Source organism: Corvus moneduloides, chromosome 3, assembly GCF_009650955.1.
Source record: "Corvus moneduloides isolate bCorMon1 chromosome 3, bCorMon1.pri, whole genome shotgun sequence".
In the NCBI taxonomy this organism is placed as follows: domain Eukaryota; kingdom Metazoa; phylum Chordata; class Aves; order Passeriformes; family Corvidae; genus Corvus; species Corvus moneduloides.
In genome coordinates, this window is record NC_045478.1 from 99,052,764 (window position 1) to 99,074,714 (window position 21,951).

Consider the following 21,951-nt stretch of genomic DNA (forward strand, 5'->3'; position numbering starts at 1 on the left):
TGACAGGACACAGAACGAAGGGCATAGGAGGAAATGAAAAGTCATTTTATGCAACAGCTGTGTATCTTGTTTAATGAGGCAGCTGATTCTTCTGTGCAGAGCCAGCTGGTGACTTCAGGATCTTTCTGAAGTCCTTCTGCAAGGTTCTTCAAACACCTTGGAGACTCCATGGGATATGTGCAGGAGGATTTTCTGCAAACTGTCAGTTTATTTTGTGTTTAGTAGGCTTGAGTGATAAGCAGCTACTTGAAACAGATTTGATCAAAAAGACTAAGAGTGTAAAAGGTGATTGGAAAAATTGGGTTAAACTTGTTCCTGAAAGAATGGCAGAAAATGCAGAAATGAAATGAACTTCATGTTCTCTTTTGTTCGTGCTAGAGATTTAAATCCAGTACATTATATCTGGTGCAAGAGATGACATTTTTCCTTTGACATCTGAATGGTCTTCTATCCAGACTTTAATATACTTCAAAAATCCCTGAAGAAACCTTTTTTAAACTTGTCCTTTTGAAATTGATTTGATGAGACTGTATCATACTAAAAGTAACTTAGAGTAACTTCGAGAAAAAATAGCTACCGTGTGAAATGGAAAAGCTAGAATGGTTACATGTTTCTAACTTCCCAAAACCTTGAAACATCTTGAAACTTTCAAAGGTGAAAAGTGAAAAATGTAAACAGAAATATCCCGAAATCAAGTAAAGTGAAGAACTTTAGAATAAGATGTGTTTTTGGGATTGTCTGCCTTACATGTGGAGAGAGAGCTCTTTAAATCATAATTGGTTAGTTATATTTTATTTGTGGTCTTATTAAAAAGAGCTCTTGGTGTCACATAGTTAAAAATTGTTTTTTATAGGGAAGCTTAATTTTTTTTTAACTTCCGTAGTTTCAGGGAAAATTTTGGAATATGACCATGTCTGGCCACAAGCTTCTAAAGCAGTTGAGACAAAAGTTACTTTCTTATTTTCACTGACCTGTTTCAGACTTCTGGCTGCTTGTATTTTGCAGTTTTGAAAAAATGGAGTGATTTATTATGTTACTTCTTTTAGATGGTTTTGTTTCATTTGATTCTAGGATAAATGCAGTACCTTACTGCATGTGATCTGTGGAAGCATAAACAGTGATACAATTAATTTTTTTTTTTTTGCTTGCAGATTAGTTCTAATATTTTCAGAACACTTCCACCTAGTGATAACCCAGATTTTGATCCAGAAGAAGATGAACCAACTCTTGAAGCCTCATGGCCCCACATACAGGTGTGTGATTTCTTCACTTTCAAGCCTTCTTGTATGGCAAGAAATGTGGATTCTTCAGTCATTTTGTGCCTTTGTTAAGAACATAAAAATTGCTTTTATAGTACAATTGAGTTTTTATACTTGAGAGGGGAAAAAAGGTGGTGCTTTTTTTAGCATGTATAAATATGGCTGAATGTTAACTCTTCTAAATGGCTTAAATAATATTTTTTAAACAGAGGGATTGCACTGTTAAATTGTGGTGTATGTATGAAAATTGTAGGTATTTTAGGTAATTATGTTCTTCGCCTAAGAGGTTTGTTTTGTGCAACTGAGCAACTTTTTAGTGTAGGTTTAATAAAATATAAGTTAATATTAACAGTTCAGTTTCTCATGATAATTACAAAAAATGGAGTACTAGCCTTTATTTGTCCTTTGAGCAAATAGAAATCCCCTCCTTCTTCCCACCCTTTTCCCTCCCTCCATGCAAAAACTTTACAATATCCTCGTTGTTTGGTAACAGTTGCGTGGTTATTCCATTGTTGCACTCCTGTGGCAAGCTCGTGGTTTTTGTAGCACTGCTGTATCAATCACATGATTTACTTGAATGCTGCTGAATTTTATTTTATTTTCAGTTAGCTCCTAGAAGTTGTCATTGTACAAGCACATATCTCGGGTATCAGCTCATTGCTGATTTATGTAAGTAGTGTCTGTTAAAGAGAAGTTAAGTAGCAACTCCTTGCCGTGGGTAGAAGATTAAGCTGCTGCACAGCTGCATACCATTCGCTCTCTCCTCTCAAGAGCTAAAATGCTACCCTGCCCCTATAATATTATATTTCCAATGCATCAACAAATGCTCTTATTTAAAAACTGGGCTTCTAATACTGACTATAAAAAGTACGTCTTCAGCATAGCATTCGAGATTTAAACCAAACAAGAATCAAGTTACCACAGAAAATAGCTCTGTGGGTTAAAGGCTGTGATCATTATTTTCTTACATATGGCTGATTCTAATTCATAGCAGAAATGGCTGTAACTGAACTAGATGAGAGGCTTGATTTTGTTGGGTGGGAGGGTGCAAGGGCTAAGCAAGTGTCTCCTGTGGTCAGTAGCAGCACCATCTGACTTCTAAATACCTGTGTCTCAGAGATAAAATTTGTAAATGCTAGCTTAGTTCACTTTAGGTCATAATTAAACTCTAGTCTTGTTCATAGAAAAAGACCTGTGCATTTTGTGATCAGTTCACTTGTGGCTTGTGCTTGCCTGAGAGGAATTGAAAGAGGTTTGTAGCCTGTGGTATTACTTGAAATTTTATTTTCAGGTTTTTTCCTTGCTGTTTTCTAAGGGAGTTATTGTCAGGCTGTCTGGTCACTGATTGTGGATTTCCCCCTCCCGTGTCTCTTGTTCATCCTGTCTTGGGAATAGATCACTCCTTGCAGCCCAATGGAAACAGTTTGTGTTTCCCACTCTGTCCTTTTACAGTTCGTGTGCTACTGGACCATAGAAGACTGAGTTGGCTAACTTGCTAATTGCCCTTCAGGAGCACAAAGCTGCTGGAAATGTCAGATTTTGTGTGTGGAAGAAAGGCTGTACACAACCGTTCTCCTCCCCAGCAAAATATACTATTATTTTTGGCATAGTCTAAAGGACTGCTTAAGGAGGGAAGATGTGGATGCTTTGCTGGCTGTGATTTGTGACTGATGAATTACAAACAAATTCCAAGTTCTATCCTGATCTGGCAGTCAGGTAGCCAGTTTTCTCAGAGAGGAAGGAAAAAAATCTGAATCTCTACTCCTTTCTGCTTGAATCTGTTGACATAATTGCTTAGTAAGTTACCAGTGTGTGTAGCCACAACAAAAGACTGCAGACCTTCAGTAAAGTGAGTGGCACTTGAAAGATGTTGCTTTAAAGCAGCGCTCAAGGTGGTTTGTAACAGCCAAACTAGGTCGAACAGGTTGGCATTTAAAGCCACTGTGTATTTTGAAGCTTAGGGAGTTGCAGAGTTGGCAGAATTGGTAGTTTAAAGTAAAAATATTCTAGTGGTCCCTGCAAGATTGAATCACTAAAGCATTAGGAGTTGTATTTCATAGCTCTTCGACCCAAGCAGACCAGTTTTGAAAACAAAAACTACTAAATCCAACATCTCTCCCCTGATTTAGTATTTCCAATAGTAAAGCTTCTATTAAACTCAAGTTGAGCATGCCTGTCTCTTTGGGTAGGATCTGTTGTGGCCAGAATCTGTTCTGGTGCCCTAGTTTGATTGTTGTTGTTGTTATGCTTTTAAGTTTGCAAACATTAGCATACAGGAGAACCCAGAGCTCATTTACCCAGAAATGGCCACTGCAACTTGCTTCCTGAAATGGCCTGGATAGAGGGGCTTTCATGTATTTCCCGAGGCTCACAAGGATTTCCAAAGTTATTTGATACCCAGTTGATATCCTGAATTTAATCTTGGACAGCTTGTAACAAGATGGTGCAGCATTGTGCTTTTTGCTTAGTTCTTCTGCTTGATGTCTATTGCAGTCACTGTATCTGTTTATGGAAAGAAGCCCTAATTATCCTTCCTCCCCTGTCCTTTAGGGAAAACAAACTATACCAATCTAGTGTTCACTCTTAAAAAGTGCTCTATCCCATGACAATTCTAGTGGCTCTTTCTCTGTCTCCTTTCAGGTTTTAATAAATTCCCTCAAGCATGTGTAGGACTGTACATCTCTGTCTGTGCTGTCAGTATCTTCCTGGAATATCCTAGGATTTCATCTGTCACTTCCATAGCTTCATTGTGAGGATGGATCTTAGTCATCCTATGGTTAACCCTTTCTCAGCTTAAGGGCTTGCAAATGCTTAGCAGAGCTTTTTCTTGGAACTCCAACTGTGACTTTGCAATCCTTGAGTTTCATCCTGTATTTATTCTTCTAGGGCTTCAGGGTCAACTTGTCCTTTCTTGTTGGTAACATGACATACTTCTCTTTTTTTCTATTTTCCCCCCTGGTGGTAGCTTCCAATATTGTTGCATTGTCTAAGCAGTTATTGCACATGGCTGTTCTTTGCTGTTGTCACTGACAGAAGTATTTCATGTAGGAATTTATTACAGAAATCTTGAATTAAATTCCAAAATTAATCCCTATGACGCTGTGCTATATAACTTCCCTCTGGCCATATGTTGCCCATTTCTACAGGAATCTATCTAGTTGCTAGTTTGAAAAAGATCAGTAGAATCAGAATGTTTTAGATTGGAAGAGACCTTTAAAAATCACCTTAGTCCAAGCCCCCTGCAATGAGAAGAGACAGGGTACATGAGATCAGGTTGCTCAGCTTTGTGCCATCTGCAGACTTGCTGAGGGTGCTCTCAGCTCCACTGTCTGTGTCATTGATGAAGGTATTAAACAGTCATGGTTGAGCTCTTTCTAAGACAGAGGATGGTGTAAGGTAACATTTAAAATTCTATTATTGGCTTGTCTACTAAGGTGCCAAGAGGATGGTGCCAGACTCTCCTCAGTGGTGCCCAGTGACAGGACAGGGAGTAATGGCCATACACTGAAACACAAGATGAGGAAGAACTTCTTTACACTGAGGGTGGCAGAGCACTGAACAGGCTGCCCAGGAAGGTCATGGAGTCTCTCTCTGGAGACATTCAAACCCCACCTGTTCCTATGTCACCTGCTCTAGGTGAATCTGCCTTGGCAGGGGCGTTGGGCTAGGTGATTTCCAGAGATCCCTCCCAACCCTAACAATTCTGGTTTTCTATGTAAACTGCTGATATGAAAAGCTCTTCTTCAGAGGGGGAGCAAATGAAGGGTAACTTGTGTTTCTGAGCTTCTGCTTTGCAGATACAGCACACCCTCCTTGAGGCTATGCATAAGTAACTGTCAGTTCAAATGTTCTACATGAAAGTACTTACTGTCATGCATTTCTCTCAAGTGAGGTTCCTAATTATAATTATGAATTACTCAGGTGTTGGCTCTCAGTTTAGTTAAGTACTCAGGGTGGTAATAGTTGAAATTCGTGCCTGTGAGTATGAGCACAGCTCTGCGTGGGTTTTATTTGGAAACATAGTCAGTGATGGCATTATGCACCTAAATTGCATTTTAGTATTATTTCCATTATATTCCATATAATTAAACAACTGATTAGTTGTTTAATTATATGGAATTATGAAATAGTCATTGAGAACATAAACAGCTCTGAATGTAATCTAAACACAAGGCCTCTTTCCTCTTGGTTGTGTCTTAGTTAAGAGATGCCCTCTGGGTATTTTATAACCTGCCATTGTTATGGAAGTACAGTATTTTATCTTGGACTTTTGATAAGCCCCAAAATATGGGACTTGTACTCTGGCCTCTTCATGCCACTCTCTGTTACCCAGGCCCTCGGTAGCTCTATCTTCTGTCAGAATTTTTATCTGTGGGCATTGTGGGATTGTAGCAAATGGGAACTTGAACTAAATAGAAATAACATGCTACAAGCCATAATGGATATTATAATTGAGTTTCCAGGATATAGAAGCCTAATTTCAATCCAAACTCTTTCAGTTTCTGTGAATTCATTCAGCTGCTTTAATATGACTTTCCATTTTCAGAGTTTTCAGTCAAAACTTAATTTCAGGAACACTTAGTAGCATCTCTTTAAGGAATTATGTAATGTTAGAGCACTTAATTTTACTGAGTGCTGCTAAATGTTTGGTAGCTTACTTCTCGATAATAAATTCTTAACATGGCAGGAACGTAACATTCAGAACTTGGTTTTTGTCCACTAGTGATATTTTCATTTGACTCTTCTGGGAATTAAACTGTTCTATGTACTTAATGTAATTCTTTCAGTAAATTCCAGTAGAGGCTGTGGTTAAGCAGTGATGTGTTAGGCTTTGATTCAGTTTTTTTAGTTTTTGAGCATGTGAATAGTCCCACTGGTTTTGGGCTGAGATCTGTGTTATGGTATACTTACTAACTTCAGAATTTTCATTTCCATGTCTGCAGTTGGTGTATGAGTTTTTCCTGAGGTTTTTGGAGAGCCCAGATTTTCAGCCCAGCATTGCGAAGCGATACATTGACCAGAGATTTGTGCAGCAGGTAAGAGGGGAGTTCTAAAGTTGAAAGTGGGATTTAAAGATCACCTCTCGAGTTTAATTTATCAGATGGACTCCTAAAGCTTTCATGTTGACACAGGGTAAATTTCAGTTGTTCCAGCAGTGGTTTCTGCCAAACACTAAATAAACAGCACATCCTACCACCGGGGCTATATGTAATTAGTAACTTCAGAAACACTTTGTTTTCATTTGCGTTGCAATGCAAGACATTTGGAATTTGTGAGGACAAGTTGTGTTTTTCATGATTTGTAACTTAATTCCAGTCAAATCAACAATGTGCTAAATATATTTTGTAGTCCTTTTGTGTTTGGTTTCTTCACAGTTGTATCATGGGAAAACTTACTGCAAGCTTTTTTCTTGTAAAAAGTTCATTTACTTATTGTACATGAAATGTGTTTCAACACCTTCTTACTTGTGTGTAGATAGTGTAATTCTCTTTGCTATTGTGTATTAACCATGGAAGGAAAATCAAGTAAGAAATTACTTAGGAAAGTCATGCTTTACCATGCAAAGCAACTACAATCAAGAAAACAAAGTGAGATTTCATATTAAATATAACTTCTTAGGGAAATACGGTGTAGAATTCCATAACAGTTTTTTGTTCAAGGTGAATTCAGTGGGGATTTTTTTCAACATGTTGAAATATTTGTTTGCCAGATTTTGTTTGTCAAAATACTTGTTTGCTCAGTATCTGAAGAGTGCTGGCAGGCCATCACAATACAGCAATGAAAAATAAAACCACAAGATGGGTGCTTTCCCTCCCTACCTTCAGTGACTGCATTTAATTTCCACTTATTTGATTCTACTGTTCTTGTTTATAAGTGTTTCCTTCTTCTCAGTTTTATTCCACTTACACACAAAATTTAAGCCTGAAGCTGCTGGTGAACTATTGGCTGTGGGTATCCAGTTTACAAATTGACCTGTGGTCCTTAAGAGCAGCATTGCAGAGTTTGTTCCTGACATTTCACTTGATCTTTTTCTAGAGTACAAGATAAAGACAATGCAACCAGCAGCTAGCTATATTTGGGAAAAAACATGGAGTAGTGACCCTGAGAAATTCCTGCTAAATATAAAACTGAAATGAGCCTGAACCAAGCTCCTGAACAGCTGTTTCCAGTCCCTTGTGCTGCTTGGTACAGACATACCTAAGCTCAGACCTGAGCAGGAGACTCTGGGGACTGCTTGAGCTGTTACTCACTTGCTCAAGGCAGCTAACATTTCTGAATATGCTGTTGCTTGGACATGCAGGGTTAAAAAAATAACAAAAATTGTGGTCTATAATGGGACTGGAATATTTTTTATGTCTTTGAGTGAGCATGGTCTTTTCTGTATCCTTGGAAAACTTTCTACAAGAAAAAAGTGTGTGGAAATTTTGTTAGCTTATTGCAGCATTTAGTCTGTATTAATAGGGAATTGGTTAATAATTACATATCTTGTGCTTATTCTTTGACCCCCTCCTTAATTGTAAAATTTCTTGTATAGGAATGCTTTTCTCAGCCATCAAGATAAAAGTACCTTTTTGAGATAAGCAGTAAAGGATTTTAATTAAGAAGTCGTAAATATAAGATATGGATGTGATTCATTCTGATTTCTTAAAGAACAAGTGTAAACCTCTTACCTACAGTTTGATAATCTCATTTTTGCAATTTCATTTTTATTTTGATAGTATAATAGTTACTGGAATGACTTTGGTGTCTGTTGTACACAGGAAAGGAATGAAGTTGATGAGTTTATTTAAAAAAATCATCTTTATTAAAAATGTAATTTTGAAAATCTACTATTGACAGCTAAACAAAATGTACAGTTAAACTGATTCTATTTTTTTCCTAATGTAAACTTGTTAATTAAAGATAAAATTCAAATCAGGTAGTAACAAACCAAAAATCTTAAGTCTTTCAAAAGTAATGAATTTCAATTTAATTTTTAAAGTTGTTGGAGCTCTTTGACAGCGAAGACCCACGAGAACGTGATTTCTTAAAGACAGTTCTTCATAGAATTTATGGAAAATTCCTTGGTTTAAGAGCATTCATCAGGAAACAGATAAACAACATTTTCCTCAGGTATGCTCTGTGTATGTGTGACTAACTTCAGGAATATTTTATCTTGCCTTCATGGTCTGGGTCTGCAGTGATTTATTCTTGAAATAAAAGACCTGGGTTTGGTTTGTGATCTAGCTTTCAAACATTTGAAGCTTAGTAAAGGTTATTTCTTTGGAATCTCTGATCCTTTGTGTCAATTTTTGATGGTTGTCTTTTTTGGTAACAGGTTTATATATGAAACAGAGCACTTCAATGGTGTTGCTGAACTTCTTGAGATATTAGGAAGGTAAGTTTGATCTCACACAGAAAAAATATAAAATATTATTATGAATGTTTGCTTCAGCTTTTCTGCTTTGGGGATGGAGGGGGGGGAAGAGAATTATTACAGTAATGAGTGATGAAGTGCAGTCATGGATAATCTAATACTGTCTGGGTCACCACATGAGTATCAAATTAGGACACAGAGAATAAATTATTCATTTTTCAGTGCAAGTTTTAAAGATGACTGGCAAAAAATGTTTCTCAAGGGTCCTTGTTTGTCAGACCTATCTACTCTTGCTTATCTTCCACCTGATAGATGACTTGTTCTTTGATTCAGGAAATGAATGTTAACTTTTGCCCTCATGCTGAATGAAATGCTCTAATCTTCAGACTGGTTTTCCTTCAGTTCTATTCAGGAAAGCCTTGTAAGTGCTAAGGGGTTTTAGTTACCATTTTTTTGGATGTTATTTCACTAACTTCAATTTAACTTTGAAGTTTTTCTCTGCTAGTTTGTTTTACTGCCTTTCCAAAACTGCCACAGTAGAAAATTGTATAAGTGTTGCTGGTCTAACTGAAAATAAAAATATGGTGAAGCTATTGTGGAACAAATTTTCATGAAAAATCAAGTGAAAGGGATACCATTATTTTCTCAGATTTGCCTGAAATGTAAGGGGCAAAAGAAACTAACCTTTTCCTGAAGGACTTTTGTCTGTTCTAGAGCTCACCAACTCTTAAATAAAAGATGACTGAATCAATGAGACAATTTGTTTTTAAAGGGAAAGGTTGTTCAACAATCTCAAAACAAGTGTTCAAACTGCACTGTTAAAATTGTGTAATCTCTTCTTTTTTCTCTGCAAGTTGCTAGTGACTGTGAAAAGGTGAAATGGATCAGCTTCCTGGTACATCTGTCTAAGCTTTAAAATTCTACAGCAAGACTTACTGTAGATGATTTTGTTTAATGGAGGTCATGATAAAAATACTTCAGCTCATTTAATGAGTATTATTTAGGTTCTACTGTGGTTCTCTGGTATTCCTGCCAAGAGTCTAAACTCTCATGATACCAGCGTTTTAAAGGTTGTGCACATGTAGAGCTATTTTATGGCTTCAAAATAATCAGGTTTAAAAACTGAATCAGAAATGAAATTTCACTTGAACTTACAGAAATTCTTGACTTGCTAGGAAAAAAAAATATTTTTTAATAAAAATAAATCCTGCTTATTCATGTTTTCAGTATTATCAATGGTTTTGCACTGCCACTGAAAGCAGAACACAAACAGTTCCTTATGAAAGTTCTGATTCCCATGCATACTGCAAAGGGATTAGCTTTGTTTCATGCACAGGTAAGCTTTTGCCTATTTTTAAGAGTGGTGGGGTTTTTTGTATTTACATTTGAAACTAACGAAATTTAAAGCACTATGTGTTAAAATATCAATATTCCAAAACATTTGCAAATTCAGTTACTTTTTTAAAAAGTCTTCCAGATCTCATATCTAAATGTTGATTTTGAGATAATATTTGGCATATATTACAAGTGAAAGAATGTATGTACCAGTGAGTCAAAGACTTACCAACTGAAGCTGGAAGCTTTTTTGCTTGCAGTCTTGTCACACTTTAAGCTTCATTTAATTCCAGGGCCTTGTGCTCTTATCACTTCCTTTATGTAACTTAAATGCTCTGTGTAAAGGAACCTTGGGCATGGCCAGGTATTTATTTCAGAAGTTTTTTCTCGTTCTAAATCCATACCAGTGATGGGGGGATGGGGGTGTGGGGGGTGGAGAGAGAATGTTGTTGCCATTTATAAACGGTAGAAATGCACAGTAGCTCTCTGGATCAGCCAGAAATTATGTAGATCCATGACACGCTGTCAGAATGCTGCAGTTCTTCAGCTGACTTTGATTCTTGTACTTGCCACAGACATTCAGCATTTCATTTGAGGAGTAATCTGTATCCTTTCCAGACATATGGCACTTCAAGTATTGAATATAGTTGATGCAAATTTGGAAGTAATTCTGCTGTGACTAATTAAAACTTGCTTTGTAACTTAGCTCACTAATACAGCTCCTTACAGACTAAAGATACAAGAAAATGGGTTTCTAATTAAAGTGAAATCATTATGGCTGTAGAGCCTACAAACAGGAGCAAGTGAAGAGCTCACTTAATTCCTAATTCTCATATGAAGTTTTAAATTAATCAAATCACTTGTCTTCGTGCTTTATTGCCTTGCTGTTCCATGGAATCAGTCAGTGAAATGAAAGGGCCCAGTCACCTCCCAGAGGTGTTCTCACTGGCAGATCAGTACAGCAAGCTGCCCTTTTTTTTCTGGGATGCATTTAATTCAGTTCCTGGGTACCTGAAAGGGCTCTATTAATTCAGCTGTACCTGAAAGTAGCATTTGTCCTGCTGAGCAGGCCACTCTGTCCCTTCCTAAAACACCAGTGCCAGGTGCACACACAGCACCGTGTGTTCCTGGTTTCGTTTTATGCCGAAGGTTTAAGCCAGTGTTAAATCTGCATTGCAATCCCAAGTGGCCTGGTTGCTTTGTTGCTGAGTAAAGTATAGCCTACCCTTAAAAGTTAAAGCCTTCAAGATGAAATAAGCTTGAGTCTGTGTCTTTGAACAGTAAAGCATTACTGTACTGTATATATACGTATAATGGGATTTTATGAGATTAATGTGTGACATTTATTATTTTTTTAGTCTATACAAATGCATCAGTAGCCTAAGGGCAAAAAGAAATAAATTAGACCTGTTGCAATTACAGCATTGTAATTATCTGCTTTGGCATAACAGATTAAAAAAAAAAGAAAGGGAGGGCTTAAATTCAAGCATCCTGAGTATTGAAATGTGATGCATATTACATAATTTTTGTCTTTGCTTTATATTGTGAAATATTGTGACTTTTTAAAATCAGTCTTAATAGAATCTAGGATTGTAACTAGTTCAGTAATAGGATTATTGTATGGTTTCTTCATGGGATGGTTGTTTATTTATTCAACTATGTGCTAAGTAACTAAACTCTAAGTGATTATATAACATAAAATATCCTTGGCCTGAGCAGGCCCTGCACAGAAACCACGAGAGGCTGGGAGAGCAGTGCTGGTGACTTAAGCACATTGTGCTTCCCCACTTCTTCCACCTTTCCACAGGCACTTGTTGGCCACTGCTGCATTGGGACTGGATACTCAGCTGGACAACAGCTGCCTGATCTCCTGTGGCCTTGCAATATGTTAAAATTCTTTCACTTGTAATCTTACCACTGAATGTTGTGTGCTGTAGATGTCTGGTACCTGAGCAATGTGCAATGTGTGCTCAGTCAAACCTGTGTTAACTTGGTTTTTTACTGGAAGTACAGCCCTTTTTTACCCCAATATAGATGTTTGAAAGTGATAGCTTTGTAATGTTAATACAGGAGTTGATGTTAAGAAAAATCTGTCTGCATATGGGATATGAGTTAGGGAAATATCTGCCAAGCTTGAAAATAATTTTCTAGGTTGAAAAGAAATGATTTTTGGTGAGCAGGAAGTTTCTTTTAAGATAGACCAGGCTGTATATCTTGCTGCTTTAATTGCTGTTTTGTTTAGTTTGGACTAAAATGAAATGGCTGTGTAAGGGTGTCTTAGGTTGGGTTCCCCCCATGATCTGAAGTGCTTCCATTAGAAGTTGTGATACTTAGTAATGCTGCAATGTCTAAACAGTGTCTGCTTAAACTAAATAACCATATGACTTGCATTCTAGCTCGCCTATTGTGTTGTACAGTTCCTGGAAAAAGATACAACTTTAACAGAGCCTGTAAGTGTTTTTCAGTTGGATGTCTTTCTATTTTTAATTTCAATTAAATATTTCAGTGTAACCTGTTGAATTGTACAGCAGTGCTGTGCTATCCTGATTAAAGATCTATAGGTGGGATTTTTGGGGTGGGGGGGAGGGGCGGTAGAAGATGAAATCTAGGATAGTTAAGAAAATTCTGGGTTTGAAAGGGCACTTGTGTCTTAAACTGTGGCCAAGATAGAGCACAGATTTAACTAAAAGTTTGAACTGCTGGTATCATGCAAACTACCCCAAATGAGAAAGCATGTAATGGCTATATTCTCTCTTCATAAAAATTAAAATTTCAATGTTTTTGGTACTGATTGCTTATGCTTAGCCACTGCATGAAGTTGAAATATTTTAGGGAATAAACAATCTCAAAATAAAAGTTGAAAAGAATAACAACACTTCATCTAGACAGAAAGACCTCTGAAATTCCAAATGTGGTGTTTCTGTCCTGCCTCTTCAGTTCCTGGGGTGGCTCTTGGCAGTCAGAACTGAGGTGCTTCAGGCATCTGTGGCTTTTGCCAAACTTAGTCTCCTGTGATACATATTGACAGCTCAGCTAAAAAGGGTTTATGCACAGGCCTTGGCAGGGCCCATGAAGAAGAAACAGAGGCTCAGGGCAGTGCAGCAGCTCATGAGAACACAGAGTGATGTCAGGCCAGCTATAAAAGAAACTGGTTTTAGCTGGACAATCAGGAATCTCTCCATTAGGGGTATGTTGATATTTATATACTTTACCCCTTTTCTGACAGAAAAATGAAGGGCTTATGCAAGACCTAAATTTTTCTTCTATAAAGAAAAAAAGATAAACAGCTTTGGGAAAACAGCATTGATCTTCTCTGAGTGGTCTTTCAGTGGAAGCTTGTTTCCAGCACAGCCACTTCAGCACTGATGTTCCTCATCAGCTGACCAGTTGTTCTGTAGGTGGTGGAGGGTGTCTGTGGATTTGCCTTGTGTGCTTGAAGCATCTTCTTTCCCCCCCGTGCTGCAGTGTTCCCAGTCACACTGGTCAATAAGCTGGTTTTGTGGGATAGGGTGAGGAGAAAGGAATTGTGTAACCCATATTCCTTAAGCCAAGTGAGGAAACAACGCAGGCATTTTGACAGTTAAAGTTGACATGTGAGCAGAAAATGTGTAGTGTTACATAAAAACCTGCAAGGTTGAATGAAGTGACAGCGTGACAAAGTCAGAACTTCCTGACAGAAATTTATCCAAGTGTGGTGCAGGATCCAAGCCTAAACTGCTGTGAGGACTTTAGAGCAGTGCCACAGTGCAATTCTGAGGCTGGGCTGGACTGTAGTCTGTACAATTGTGGTTGCTTCTTAATCAGTTAAAGGTGAATTCAGGCTGGAGAAGACACAAGAACTCACTGCAGAGTCACTGCCTGTGTTTGGTTTGGTTGTTACTCTGGATATATAGTAAAAGTTGCTTTATAAAGGAATCAAAGTTAATAAGAAGTGAAGCTTTAAGAAACTTTCTGAAATGCTTGAAAAGTAAATGTTAAAATTTGGGGCAGCTGCTGAGATAGCATTGGAAATTTTTCTTGGCTTTAGGTCAAGTAATATTTTAAGAACTCCATCAGAAGGCTGTCTCACACATACCTTCCTGTTATTTTTCTGGCAGGAATTGTCACTCAGGGTCAGTTTGGAGGACATTCAATCTGAGCTCTTGTAGCTATGGTAGTCTGCCTTAGGTCAGGCCTGATGTTTGCAGAGCTGACAAGAAGAGTTTGTTACCTAACCCTGCTGAGTGCAGTGGCCTTTACATGGAAGAAATCAGGCTAAATGAGCAGTCCTTGTACATGAGTTAAGTTTTCCAGCAGGTGCCTATGTTGTAAGCCACTTTATGGGAATCCTGTAGCTCAGGGAAGAATATTAATAATGTGTAGTAAGAGCAGCAATCCATGAACATAAATGTGCAGCTATCAGCTTTTTAATATAAAAGCACAGTCAAGCTGGAAACTGATACTCCAGCAAGGAGGAGCAAGGAATAGGTATCCTGTTGAGGTGTGCACTGTTATACTCAGAACATGTCACTTCTTCATTGAGAATATGGGTCTCTCTAGCAAAGTATATGCAAAAGTTCTTGCAATAACATGTTCTGGAAAGTGCACTTCAGTCACATTAACTTCTTCTCTGGAAAGCCACTTTTGATAGTACATGTAGTTGTTAATAAAGCGGCCAGCTGGAAAGCTGAAGGAAAAAAATCAATATGGCAAAAAGCAAATATGGAAGGATTCAAATAACTGAGTAATTTTGCCTTTGGGTATGATCCATTAGGTGCTGTTGTATCATAAAAAAATAGAGGTCCTTTCCTCGGAATGAAAGTTTATAAGGCTCTGAGAATGTTTCTGCTTCTGGAACATAGTTACAGCTTTTTTTTCCCTTTTTTTAAAGACAGCATTCATTTTGCAATTTAGATGCCATGTGAGATGTTTATTTCTAGGAAAAATGCCTCCAGCCTTTCTTTGCTGTATTCCCTTCATTCCTCTTGGGGGCTGTACTTTCCAATTAATTTTCCCACAGGGTTGTTTTTTCCAGTCTTGTGTAAGGTAGTTTCAAATGTAGATACTAGAATACATTTCCTCTGTAAGTTCACATCTTTCTTACTTTAGTTTCCAGTCTAACATGTCAAATTGTAGCAGGGAAAAGGAAGAGTTGGAGGCCATGGCTCCTCTGTAGAGCCCTGTCAGCAGATACTCTTTCCTCTCGGGCTTCAAACCTTTGATGCCAAGGCAGGTGCTCCCCAAAGTATGGATGAGTGGAAGACAAAAAATATTCTGGGAGATTTAGCTGCAGGGGGGTTACCTTCACTTTGTGGTGCTTTGATGCGATCAGCATCCTGTCAATTAATGTAAGTACTGGGATGGGAGCAGAGTGTGTGTGGATAATCACAGGCACACAAAGCCATAAGGGTCTAAGTTATTCTGGTAACCTAAACAAGACATTTAAATGAGTGTTTATTCAGTTTTCATTGAACCACTGGATAAGGAAAAGCAAACCAGTACTTCTTTCATCTTCTCAAGTATAAAAAGAAACTTGTTCTGCTTTAACTTGTTTGTATTTTTCATACAGGTAATCAGAGGACTGCTCAAATTTTGGCCAAAAACGTGCAGTCAGAAAGAGGTTGGTTTTGTGTCTCGTTTCTAGTGTCTGCTGTGATGTAAAATGTTGTGGGGCAGGTTCCCAAACCTACTGTGCTCTACAAGAGATCTTGCAGGAAACTTGCAGTTCTTGAAGCTTCTTGAGGCACTCACCTTTGTCATGTGACTCAGTTTCTTCTCTGTAGTTAAAATGAGTTTAAAAACCAGGAGTTTGATTTATCCCATCAGATTCCATCCCCAACAGCTCTTTAAAAGTGGGTCCCTTTTTGGGACCTTTTTGTCTCTGTTTCTGCAAGTGGTGATAAATTTTTCTGTGCCAGCTACACAGAGTTCTGCTGGTTGCAATTTTATATGGGAATTAACTACTTATCACTTCAAAAGCTACTTTGGTGATCTCTGATAATCTCTGCAACCATTCTTTAAATAAGATGCCCTAATTTTTTTTTAAACTGTAAAAACCTTATTTTCTGCAGAAGCAGTTTGGTGAAGCATTCAGTATTTACACAAAAGAAGTCCAAGAGGAGAGCTGTAACTTGGTAGCTGACAGTGATGATTGACTTCTTTTAGACTGCAACACTCCTGTGAATGTCTAAATGTCTTGTAACAACACACAGAGTTCTTTGCAGATCATGACTAATGTATAAGCTGTATTTTGTTTGCTTCTGTTTACAATGGTGATATAAAACATTCTCATCCTTTTTTTTTTTCTCTCAACAAACAGGTCATGTTTTTAGGTGAAATTGAAGAAATCTTAGACGTTATAGAACCAACACAATTCAAAAAAATAGAAGAGCCTTTATTTAAGCAAATATCCAAGAGTGTGTCAAGTTCACATTTTCAGGTAAATAAGCATAAAAAAACCCCCAGACAAACCTTGTGGTAACTTATTTTATGGTTGTTATGAACCCCTAACTTTGTGTTTCAGGTTGCAGAAAGAGCTTTGTACTTCTGGAATAACGAATATATTCTTAGCCTGATTGAGGAGAACATTGATAAAATTCTACCAATTATGTTTGGCAGTTTGTACAAGATCTCCAAAGAACACTGGAATCCGTATGTAGCATTTCACTTCATCTGTAAATAAATTGTCCACTGTTTCAGGCTTGGATTGGGAGCTTGTAAATGTGGCTTCATTTTTACTTAAACCAGGTTAAATCCATGGCATTCTGGGTGTTAAATGGAGTGTCACTTTCAGCTATATTGTGCTTTCACTGTTCTGCATTTTTATGATGGAGACCTGGAATTTATTGAAAAAGTGTGAGGAAACTGAATGATGGTCTTCATATCGTAATCACATCTGATCCTATGTGTTACTTCAAAATGCAAATTAATGTTACTTAGACCAAAACCATTTCCAAGGGTTGCTTCTATTTATGCTTTGCTGTCCTTTAATACTTCAGATGAATACAGTTGTCTGTGTCTTCATAAGTATTTATTGCTGCCCAGTGAGACAAGAAGGGGAAAAGATCCTATCAGAGAAGAGCAGGGCTGAGAAATGAGTGACTGCTTCATTTTATATTTAGTGCCACAAGTTAAATATTGGTATTCCTGTGTTTGAAAGAAGCAGTAATGGTACTGAAATACTGAAAAGCAAAGCTTCCTGGTGCCAGCACCTTGAATTAAGTTGGAAGTCAGTGTGCAGAATGTAAAGCTTGTACAGGCAAAAGCGAGGGTGAGCAGGAGCCTCCCACAGCCCTGGAGTAAAACAGATGTCCTGATTTAAGCCCATGGAGGCTTTGCAATTATTCTGGGTTTATGTAGATGGTCTGTCTAGTTGCAAATGTAGCAACTAAGACTGAATATAAACTTTGGGAAATAGTCCTTGGAGCATCAATATATTTGGGACCTCAACAAATCTGGAGGATGTCCCTCTTTCTCTGTGTGCAGCCAGAAGTTGCCCTTTATGAAGGAAGTAAAAGACACAGGATAATTGCCTACTTGAGGACAAGGAAGTTTGGGGAAAAAAGTCTAATCCTTTGATGCTAATCTCTTTTGGAGGACAGCAAAACATGCTTTTATCCATCTGGCTGGCTGATATGGACTCAATTACTTGCTTAAAATCGAACTTTTCCTCTCAGAAAACCAAAGCCTTAAATAGGCTTTTGACCTCAAACCACATGAAAGCCAGGATACAAAAAACCACGAAGTTAAAAAAATAAGTGTGTAACAGGCAAAGGACACTGTGCATTTTGAATGAGCACAAGGCTCTGATGAGCACCTGGGAGGTTTCCTAGTGCCACGATGCACAGAGTGCACTGAAAAGGCAAACCTCCTTCTTTGGTTACTTCCTTAGGGGTTTTTTTGACTCCTTTTTCAAGGTCACAGGGCTGCAGCTTTGCACTCAGTGGGGAACTGTCAGGGAGGGAGAAGACAGGGAAGACAGTTTACCTGCTTTTTTGATTAATGATAAGATCAATGACAGGCATTTTAATGTTTAATTCTATTTGGCTTTTTATTTCTTTGTATAAATATGGGTGGGTTTAAAGGAGATAACACAATGTTCAACATTGTTTATTGAAATATGAATGTTTCACAAAAAGAAGGGCAGTGCAGGCATACAGGCAGCCATGTAACACACAGCCAGTGTTGCTCAAGCTGTTGAGTTTCTTAAAGAAACTGAGGTACTCAAATCCATTATCTGATGTTCATGATTCTAGTTCTCTAGCAAGACTCTTGCTGCCCAGAAACACTGCTGGGAGAGCTTTGCATGGCTGTGCTAAACCACACTAAGCCTGTGGTTTGTCTGCTGTTTCTTGAAGCTAGGAGCCAGAAGTTTTATTTTTCTAGACTCTCATATTTCATTGCTCAAATATTACAAAGTTGTTGTTAAAACTTGGTTTATTAAAGGTTCACATAATTGAATGGCTTTAAAGTACAGCCACAGCATGAATAATTATATCCTGTGCAATTACAGAAGTCAGGAATTCAAGGTTAAATAGCCATTTCAAAAAATGTTTAACTATACTATAATTTCCTCTGTAAATTAATAAAATGGAAAGGATTTTGTTTCAGAAACTCCCTGACGTTAGAGTAGTATCTTGAATAAGAAGCTCAGAATCCAAAAAAGAAGTCAAGTGCTTGTTTTCTGAAGTTAATTTTGTCACTGAGTAAATCTAATGGCTGTGCTCCTTCTGTTTCAGAACCATTGTGGCACTGGTGTACAACGTGCTGAAAACCCTGATGGAAATGAATGGCAAGCTTTTCGATGAACTCACAAGCTCATACAAAGCAGAAAGGCAAAGGTACTGAGCCTTTTTCCAAGTTCCCACTGCTGAGTCTGTGTCCAGGCTGTCACTTTGGATGTTGCTTTGCTGTTGTGGCTGCAGGGCTCTGCAGTGGAGCTGTTTGGTGCTGGCTGTCCCGTGCCTGAGGCAGTGCCTGGCAGTGCCGTGGGGGAGCTGAGCCCAGGGAGGGGACAGGAAGGCCCCAGCTCCCCATCCTGCCTGGGCAGGGAGGGTGCTCTCTCCTGTGTGGTGAAATCGGGCTCAGCTGCTGCTGGCTGTGCTGCCTCAGGTGTCTGGAGAGAATGGAGCTGGAGAACTCTTCCTAGCTCAGTAAAAACATCTCTTATTGTACTAACCTACTAAGCAGCACTGTTGGAGTCAGGGAGGCAGGGCACTGGTGACCCTTGACCAGCTGAGACCACTGCCAAGCTTGGTGTTCTTTGCCTCCCAAAGATGCTCAATCCCTTAATTTGTGTGCATGTGATAAAAAAACCTCCTTAAAACTGCAGCCATCTGTGCAAAGCCACCCTACAGCAATTGTCTGCATTTGCTGAAGCAAAGGTACAGTTTAACCACTCATTATTACTGATTTGTTATGCTCACTTTTTAATTGAGGAAACTGTAATTGCCTCTAAATACAGCTTTGGAGAAAAACTTGAAAGAGGAATTGGTAGACACAAGTCACAGTTAAGTGACTGTGTCTCTTAGCTTGTGCTTAAAACACATCTGAAATTCATCTTTCACTCTTTTTTACAGAGAGAAAAAGAAAGAATTGGAACGTGAAGAGTTGTGGAGAAGGTTGGAGGAGTTAAAGCTCAAGAAGGCAATGGCAGAAAAGCAGAACAGCACTCACAACGTGCTCAATGCACACAATACAAGTGCCAAATAAAAGAAATGACCACCTCTACTCGGCAGACATTCTTTTTTTGTACCCTTTTGAAATATATAAGGATTTGCAAAAGAAACCTCATCAGTATAATAGAAACAGCCAATTTTTTTCTCTGGCAAATGTAAAGATTTGAATTTAAATACAGCAGTTAAGTGATGTCATTACCACAACATATTGTAAATTTGTCTAATTGATATACTGTCACTTCCAATGTTTCATAGAACTGAATTATCATCCTTAATGAGTGAAATAATTACGGGAGTGGTGCGAATTATGACTTGAATTTTTGATTGTGTTGCACATAGGTGGTATAGTTTGCTACGTACACATTTTTCCTTGTTTTATATGTGCTTTTCACATTGCTGCATACTTTGGTTAAGGTGATAGAAAAGGCTTCTAGTTGTGCTGTACTTTCTCAAATAAAACCAAGGTACGTTACCAGTAACTTGAGATACTCAGTATATGCCCCTTACAGCATTGAAAGGAACTCGGATACAGCGCTGTCCTTGAATTCCTGATTGGATTCAGATTTAGATTTACACAATGCTCACTTTAGAAAGGAGGTGAAGTAGGGAGAGAATCAGCTGCAACAGGTTGGGGTGGCCAGTGCCTCTACTCCACTCCTGCTGCCTCTTGGGTCCTGGGCTCATTAGGGATTTCCTCCTGCTACAGCTGAGGATGGAGCTTCCTCTGGAGAGCCCATCAATGATGCTCCTCATCAGCCCAAGGACACTCCAGAGTGGTGCAGTCTCGGAGAGACCCATCTTGGATGTTTCTGTGTTAGTTTTAGCATCTCATGGACTGAAGAATGAGACCAAAATTGAAATTAGTGTATTTTTTTTTCAGTAAGGAGGGAAGGATGTCAAGAAAGAGTTCCTTGTTTTCTTTAAAGAAAATGCAGTCTGTTTCTTAAAGGTGGAAAGTTGGCAATAGAAGTCTTGTCTGTTTACTTGATCAAGTATTTTTTTCACATCTTTTATCAGAGTACCATTCCAATCTCTTAAATTGCAGTTGTGTGGAAAAATTTTGTAATGAAAGATCTTTGGGGAATTGAGCAGCATTCAATAAAGTCTTTATGTTTGTATTTAGTGCTGTACCTCACATCTTTGTGTTTATGAAGACCAGGAGAATTAGAATGGCTGTTACAACCAACCTTTTTAACTGTACAATCTGGCTTTTCATGGAGTGGCAGAAGTGGGGAAGTCCCTGCTATACTGTTTGAGTCATGTGTATTACACTTATTGTTGCTTTGTTTTGTCTCTAGGTAGTTGTTTCACAGAGGGTGTGGGACTAGCACTGCCTAAAGGGCCTTGTACTCCCAACTGCTCTGTTGGATCAATCCAATACGCTGCTCCTTTCTGTCAGTTTTACATAAAAAGAGCAGTGAATCAGCTGCCCAAAGTAACTTCCATGGTAGCTGGCAGCCCAGAATTTAGGGGGGAAAAACCCCTTTACCTTTCATGGCCCTTCTTGCAGGGACAGGACAGTCACACTGGCACAGCTCACCTCGGTTTAGTGCTTTAGTGCCTTTTCGCCCTTAGAAGAATAAAGTTCCCAGTGTGTGACAAGCTTTGCTCAGCTGTCCTAGAGCCTAAAGGAAATAACTTACACAAATGTTGGAGAACCAAACACATTGCAGGGGTCCAAGGAACAAATCACTGGCAGTTGTAGTTGTTACAAGTTTTCCCAAAAGTTACAGACATCAGGCTTAGGTAACAGAAACAACACAGGAGCTGTAAGATACCCTTCCAAATTGTGCAACACTTGCTGTCAGAATCACTCCTATAAATAGGTATGTAAAAGAAAGGTTTCTTGGCTGGGATCACTGGCCTGCTCTTGTAACATTTCCTTATAAAACAAAACATCTTGACAGCTGAGATGTAGTGACTGAAGTGGACTGCTGGGGAGTTTATTGAGGGGGGAAAAAAAGTACATACTGCAAAAAGGAGTTTATCCTTCATTTAATGATGCTTTCTACTCGCCCCACAGCTGCAGCTAACTTACCTGCTCTGACCTCACTAGCAAAAAAAAAAAAGGAAGAAAAAATGTAGTAGGATCCATCAATCCATCAGTACCTGTTCAAATTGTTTAAATCCTTTTTTTTTTTTGTAAAATCCTAGAAATAGCTGCTGTAATACCATTTGTTCAAGGCACAGTTGGGTGTTTCTCTGGCAGTGAGGCACTAAGAAAGGTCACTTGTCATAGCACAGGCTGTTAGGTAGCAAAGTCAGTGGGGGTTTTCTTGCTGTGGAAGGGTTAAGTGGGGATTTTATCCATCCCCCCCCAGCCTCTGCCTGGTTTCTGTCCTGT

The 21,951-nt window shown here is 38.5% G+C and overlaps 1 protein-coding gene across 1 annotated transcript in view; it reads left to right on the plus strand.

The window, feature by feature from the left end:
* PPP2R5A (protein phosphatase 2 regulatory subunit B'alpha) overlaps positions 1-20,725 on the plus strand; it is a 42,746-nt gene extending 22,021 nt beyond the window's left edge. Inside the window, exons 3-13 of the mRNA XM_032102942.1 lie at positions 1,152-1,253; positions 6,203-6,295; positions 8,242-8,372; positions 8,578-8,637; positions 9,844-9,952; positions 12,348-12,401; positions 15,500-15,550; positions 16,250-16,369; positions 16,454-16,581; positions 18,669-18,770; positions 19,509-20,725. Coding sequence (XP_031958833.1) covers positions 1,152-1,253; positions 6,203-6,295; positions 8,242-8,372; positions 8,578-8,637; positions 9,844-9,952; positions 12,348-12,401; positions 15,500-15,550; positions 16,250-16,369; positions 16,454-16,581; positions 18,669-18,770; positions 19,509-19,641 — 1,083 coding nt within the window. The 3' untranslated portion in view covers positions 19,642-20,725. The remainder of the gene's footprint in view (positions 1-1,151; positions 1,254-6,202; positions 6,296-8,241; positions 8,373-8,577; positions 8,638-9,843; positions 9,953-12,347; positions 12,402-15,499; positions 15,551-16,249; positions 16,370-16,453; positions 16,582-18,668; positions 18,771-19,508) is intronic.
* The last annotated feature ends 1,226 nt before the right edge of the window (positions 20,726-21,951 follow it).